Genomic DNA, 7029 nt, shown 5'->3' with positions numbered 1-7029 from the left:
TATGGTTTTGTCAGAACAGATTTTTATGTAATTTATGTAATGCCAAGTATTTTGATTTAATTCCAACATATTGAATACTTTTCAGTAATATTCTTTGTAGATGTGCAATAATTCTTTACTTTCTTCATATTCTTGATTATCAGGATTATGTATTATTTAAGGGCTTGAAATATTATTCTCTTTTGTTTGATAAGAGAGAGCTGAGAGCAGGTCATTCTAATTTCTTGATAAATGCCAATGGTTTGTTTCAATTTACAATACTGAATGATTAATGTGTGAGTTCTAGCTGAAAGTTAACCCACTCACGACGGGGGCATTCCAGCCTTGCATGTCACAATGCCGGGGCTTTCGAAAGCTTAGGCCTAAATCAATTAAATGACTGGCACCATATGGTGCCACCTGGCCACCGGGCCCTTGAATGAGCGGTACCATAGTGTACCACCCGTCCAGAGAGGGTTAAGAGTGTAACATGAATAACTACAAGATGAATTTAAGTATAGCTGAATATATATACACTTGCTGTTATTTGATAGATAATGACCCTTGATGCATTTATTAATAGCTGTACAACAGAGAACTAACATTTGTTACAGAAAGTTGCCACTAAGATCTGTTTCCTTAACCTTAGAGGAAGTGTCCATAATTACTGTTAGTATAGTATTGTCACTCATTTAGGTTGAAGTCCTAAAGAAATATTGATTATATGTTGAATTCTGTGATTGTATGAAAAAGAAAATATTCTTTCCTTGAGATGAAGATTCAACTTCTTGAATACGATGATGCCACATAGAGCGTCATAGCAGTAAGTCACTGTTTTCCATTGCCAGTGTGCTAGATGCCAAGTCTGTCCTGGGAGACACTTGTTGTTGGTCCAGGAAGACATCTAGTTGTATTTTATCAATTCTGGTTGCTCAAATAGTAATATTAGACCAGTGGCACTCTCTGGATCCATTTGTATGGTGACATGTTTTAAGGGGACATCTCATAATTCCTGAATGTAACAAGGGAGTAATGACAGTGATACCTATCGCCACATATTACTGCATCTTTTTTGTCACAGACTTCAGGTGACCGTTCTGAAGCATCTGAAACTGGATCTTTTCATGCAGGTGTTAGCAGGAGAGTTAAGGTGACAGGAGGTCTTGCTGGTTTGAAATATTCTGGTTACTTAGAATCTTTGTATTTCTGCCTTGTTTTTGGCAGTTTTTATGACAGGAGTCTTCAGATGAAAGTGTGTTTACTTGAATAAGATGAGAAAGAAATAGTTGATTGAACATATTCATGTTTGTTAGTTGTAACCTTTGGTATCAAGTGTGGAACTGCCTGAGGAGGTGGGAGGTATTGGATGTGATCTACTTTCCCATCCAAAAAAGTCAGTTGTATTGGGTATAATCTGAATTATAAATTGATTATATTGGTTCTTTCATTGTCTTAGTACACTTCCTTGTTATTCACAAAGATCTTCATTCATGTTTTTAAAAGTGTTCATTGGTAATACATAAAAATGTTAGGAAAATTTTGACATCCTCCTAAAGCCAAAGTCTTTGTTATGCCCCTGATGGTGAAAAGTGTATTGATACATATATTCTTTTTCTTTTTTTTGATGCAGTGTTTTTTTTTTTAATGTACTAAGTAGTGTTTTGGAAAAGAAAGAGAACTGTCTGTTGATCAGTTATTTTATTCCAGTATAAATACTGAAGTTTTGTTTTTATAATGACTTTCTTTATAGAGCTGGGTCTTATGAGATTGTTATTTGTGAGTATTGTTTAGCTTGTCCCTTCCTCTACTTTAAGTACTCATATTCATGAAGTATGATGAATTAGACCTATATTTTTCTGTGAAAGTTCATATGGGGTTTTATATTCACATCCTATTTTGGTTGACTGAAAATTTGTGGCTGTCTGAATAGTGTTGCAATTGCAGTCAAGTTGAACAGAAATAATAGGAACAGTTGATATTAATCCAGCATTCAGTTTCCTTCTCATTTTGTCTCTATGAATATACTAGAGAAAAATATATTTACTATATTATGGTGATGTATTCTAACTCTTTTTATCATAAATCACACACTGTATATAGCCACTACTCAAGGTGCCGACGCATGATATAGTGGTAATCCCTGAAGTTTATTTATATGTTAATTAGACTTGTTGCAGTGTCAGTCATTGCAGTGAGATAAAAAAAAGACTCAGACAGCCTTTTAAATCAGATTGTATATTACACTTGAAAGAAGTTTAGTAGAAAAAGGAACAGAATGGCTTATTTAAAACTATGTAAACTTCATTAATAGCAGTAACATTCTGTTGTTAGTGTTACTCACAGAAAGGAATAAGACAGGGGGGAGATTGATTTCTGAATCACCTAAACATGAATCGCAAACTAACTTAACCCTTAACAATGGGTAACAAGATATCACGTCAAGTGGTGGCAGCATCAACTGCCGGGGACAAGATATTTTGTCATGGCCAACCTCCTGGATGGCGCGCCAGGTGATTGGGCTTACAGTGCTTGGCCACAGCCAGTGCGGACGAAAATCCCAAGGCGTTAGGCTTACGCGTTTGAAATATCCCAGTGTTTCAACCATTTGGAGCCAACAACCCTTCAGCTGGAAAACGACCCTAGATTTTCAACTGTATTTTGTATCTATCTATCTATCTATCTATATATATATATATATATATGTATATATATATATATATATATATATATATATATATATATATATGTATATGTATATGTATATGTATATGTATATGTATATATATATATATATTTTTTTATATAGAAGTATATATATGTATATATATATATATATATGTATATATAATATATATATATATATATAAAATACAAAGTGAAAAACAAAGGAGCTCTGCCATGTTGGCAAGCAAATATATGGAAGGAAGGGGGTCCTTAACCCTTTGATAATGGTGCGTCACACCCGTGTGACATGGCTAAATCCCCGATGACGGGGCGACACACCAATGTGATGTTCCCGATGCAATATTGCATAGGCCCGGCATAAGGGGTTTCCACTTATCACTAAGCCCGTCGGGATAGGGTTAACTCATTCACGCCGGATGACATGCTGACACGTTTTGTGGTTTTTGCGTCAGACACCGGTGATGAGATATCTGGGCAAGGCCGGCGCTCGGGGTGAGCAAGCGGGCAGCCCAGGCTCGTGGCTTGTGCGCCCGAGAGTCTCGAGGTGTTAGGCTTATGCATTCGAAAACCCTGGCATTATGACCATGCAAAGCCAGAATTGCCCCGGCGTGAGTGAGTTAAGCAAAGGGGCAGGGTATGGGATGCTGGGTGTGGTGGTCCCTAATGGTTTGGAGATGGTGTAGAGAGATTATTGAGTGGGCATGCAGGAGAAGGCCCCAGTGGAGTAGAAATAGATGCAGGTAAACAAAGCTTGGGGGATAGTTCCTGTGGCCTTGAATCTAGAAGAAACATGCTAAACAGGACCCATAGAGGCAGGAAAACAGCCCACCATGTTTTTACAGCTAATGCTTTATTGAGGCAATTGGGCTAAAGATGAAAATTCCCTGTATGCTCAGTGGAGGTAATTCAGCTGAAGGAACAGTTTGCCAGTATGCTTAATCAAGAGGGCTGAGACTGTAGGAGTCAAGTCCTTATTTTTAATTTTTTTTCTGTATATGATAAATATTTCATGATGATAAAGAATTATTGTCAAGTATTTACACATTGAAAAGGTAGTAAGAAGTATTTTTTCCTTCTGCCTCAGTTACAGTTACAGATGTAAGAAAATATATAGTTGCATTTCTTAGAAGTGACATTATTTTGAGAGATATCTGTTTATAAGGTGTAATTTATTGACTGAATAAATATTTTGATCACATTTTTTTTCTTATTCTGGTTCTTTTTACACATATATGAGAATTGAATGTTAAAAACATCATCATCATTTTGTGTAATATCTCTGACAGATAATTGTGTATAATCATTTTTATTCACTAGAAGATACATATTGAGATACAAGTAGACATCAAACATAGTAGTATGTAATAAAAAAGATGAATGAAATAGAGCACAAGCACTGTATGAAAACAAATTAGCCATAGACTTGTATTTGTCTCATTTCATATGTGACAGTATGTCCTATTTATTTAATGATATTGTATCATATTAAAATATTAACCCATTGCCAACGGGACGCCTAACGACCTAACTGGTCGTGAAGGTGGACAGTCTACTACACTAGTGGCACCAGCTAAAACTTAGAGGGACAGGGAAAGGGTTTTCTCTGCCCTCTGGGTAGCACAGACTAGCCCAAACAATATTTATCCATAAATCCATCATAAAATGCAAGTTTAGGCTGACTTTGGAACCCTGTAGCTCTAGAGCTAGCACCATTACAGCCATACTTTGTGACTGTGTGCATGCTTCAACTGTGAGCAGATCCCAATGTCGCGTCATGTACGCATTGACACTCGTCTCTTAGGCCTAACCAGAGCCAACATGTATGTCATGACACCCATACACAATGGGTTAAGTGAAACTGTATATACCTAGAGTATGTCCATGTCAGATAATCATAAATACATTATACGTATATCATCATTATGTCCTATGCATCCAGTTGTAATAGTTCTAGTGTTAGGATGGTCAAGTCTTTAGTCAAGGGACTTTTGATTGATATGCAAGTCAGTAACCTGAGATATGTATGAGCCCCTTGTATTTTGCATCCTTGTAACCACTTAACATCTCGGTGCCCTGTATGTGTGTTATGTAGCGTTCTATGGATGGCTCTTCCTGATTCTCTTGCTCTCTTTTTTTTTTCTCTCTCTCTCTGCTTCTCTCTCTCTCTCTCTCTCCTTCACCTCGTATGCTCATCTCTCTCCTCTCTGCTATGGCTTCTCGTGGGAGGCTTGCTTTCGAAGTCTCTCCTCTCCTCTCTCTCTCTCTCTATCAACTCTCTCTCCTCTCTCTCTCTCTCCTCGCCTCTGCAAATCTCGATGATGTAATCTCTCTAACATCTCTCTCCTCACTCTCTCTCTCTCTCTCTCTCTCTCTCTTCTCACCATCCACACACTACAACTTCCTCTCTACTCAACATCCTCAAGATCAAAACTCATCTCTCTACGTGAACTATACTCCACTACAATCTCCAATCTTCAATCTTAAACTCCATCAATCTTCTACTCTAATCTCCAATTAACCACCATCATTCTCTCTTCTCTTCTCTCTCTCTCTCTCTCTCTCTCAATATTTCTCTCTCTCTCTCTCTCTTTCTCTCCTCTCTCTCTCTCCTCTCTCCTCTCTTCCTCTCTCTCCTCTCTCTCTCTCTCTCTCTATCTCTCTCTCTCTCTCCCCATCTCTCTCTCTCTCTCGCTCTCTCCTCTCCTCTCTCTTCTCTCTCTCTCTCTCTCTCTCTCTCTCTCTCTCTCTCTCTCTCTCTCTCTCTCTCTCTCTCTCTCTCTCTCTCTCTCTCTCTCCCTCCCCCCCTCCCTCCCCCTACACTCATAAAGTAATATATCAGTTGCTGAGCTAAAATCTGAGACCTAAATGTATATAAAAGATATTTGTGTCTTGATAAATTCCTTTGTTGATATACATTAAAATATTTTTAAAAATGTTCAGTGTACTGTTGTGTAACTCATGTTGTAATGTCTTTCCTCTTAGCCAATATACTTTTTTGAATGTTTCATGTCATATCTTTATAGAAATATCTATAGAAAATATCTGTCTTCATATTTAACTTTTCAAATTTACTTCATATACTTTTTCAAATGAATGCTTAATTTCATAGAATAAATTAATCTACTTAGAATGAAAGGTTTCCTTCCTGTGATTACAAGACTGCATGATTTGTTCCTTCAGATTTTAGGGTTTTATTAATTTTTAAAAGTTGTTAAATACACCAAGGTCTTATACATATTTATGTTATTATCCCTGCATGGGAGCCATGGAGATTGACATCATTATAAATTTTGAAATGAAGACAGTCATATTGAGTAACATGATTGATAAGAAAACAAATAAACAATAATTGGAAGCCATCAGTAACTATTCCAGTCATGGTTGAATGGTTTTGATTATATAACAAAGAAATGCAGGATATGACACAAAAACAGCTGGAATTCTTTTGATAGTGTACATTCTCCCTGGATATTATAGTATGGTCTTCTATTAGCAAGCAGAGGAGCTACAGACAGATAGCTCTATAGTATGTTATGTGTTAGCCAGGTGCCTTCATATATTTTCAGCATATTGTAAGCTTTGATAACCAACAAGAAAGTACAGAAGAAAAAAAAGCAAAAAAAAACAAACAAAAAAACAATCACATGTAAGGATGACTTTTTAAAATCTTGTCACTGTTCTTCAGTAATTTCTACTTCAGATATACTTTTTTCATGCAGTCAGATAGATCACAACATTCTTATTACTTGTAGTTCAAAAATACTGAATGTAAATTATTACTATACTTTATACTGAATCATATTATTCTAAGAAAATAGATATCAGTTTATATAAATTTTTATGATGTCATTTTCCATGGTTCCTTGTTCCATGTCCTATTTCACGAGACTACGAAATATGAAATCATACTTGTTTTCTCCCTCCGCATCGCATTCTCTTGCATGTCCCAGGCTGGAGACTCTAGGCATACGTACCCTAAAGGAGGCTGTGTACATGGTGGATGCTTTTCCGCTTGAGTTTAATGATGATAAGGACGACGGCCTGAACAGCCTGCTGCAGAGACTCCCTAGGTGAGTATGTTTGTTGGCTCGAGAGAAATAGAGAGAGAGAGAGAGAAAGAGAGAGAGACAGAGACACTGAGGTAAGTTGGTGTGCCTCATGTGGTCATGGATAAAGACTGGTTATGCCATATAGTGTAGAGAGAAGAGATGTATATTGCAGTGTTTTTTTGTTTTTTTTTGTATTCAAAGTTATTAACTAGATTAATAGCATATGCTTTCTGTGAAGTAGGATGTTTTGTGAATCAGTTGTATTTGAGATGATGTTGTAAAACTGTATGGGATACTGTACATGAGTGCTTACCTC

At 36.7% G+C, this 7029-nt stretch overlaps 1 protein-coding gene across 1 annotated transcript in view; it reads left to right on the top strand.

Annotated features, from left to right (window-relative positions):
- LOC122247870 (uncharacterized) overlaps positions 1-6829 on the top strand; it is a 13570-nt gene extending 6741 nt beyond the window's left edge. The window contains exon 4 of the mRNA XM_086543466.1: positions 6615-6829. Coding sequence (XP_086399592.1) covers positions 6615-6738 — 124 coding nt within the window. The 3' untranslated portion in view covers positions 6739-6829. The remainder of the gene's footprint in view (positions 1-6614) is intronic.
- The last annotated feature ends 200 nt before the right edge of the window (positions 6830-7029 follow it).

This window comes from Penaeus japonicus, unplaced genomic scaffold (assembly GCF_977035675.1).
Source record: "Penaeus japonicus unplaced genomic scaffold, GWHDUDI00000001_assembly GWHDUDI00000013, whole genome shotgun sequence".
Taxonomy (NCBI): Eukaryota; Metazoa; Arthropoda; class Malacostraca; order Decapoda; family Penaeidae; genus Penaeus; species Penaeus japonicus.
This window is presented reverse-complemented; position numbering and strand designations above follow the sequence as displayed.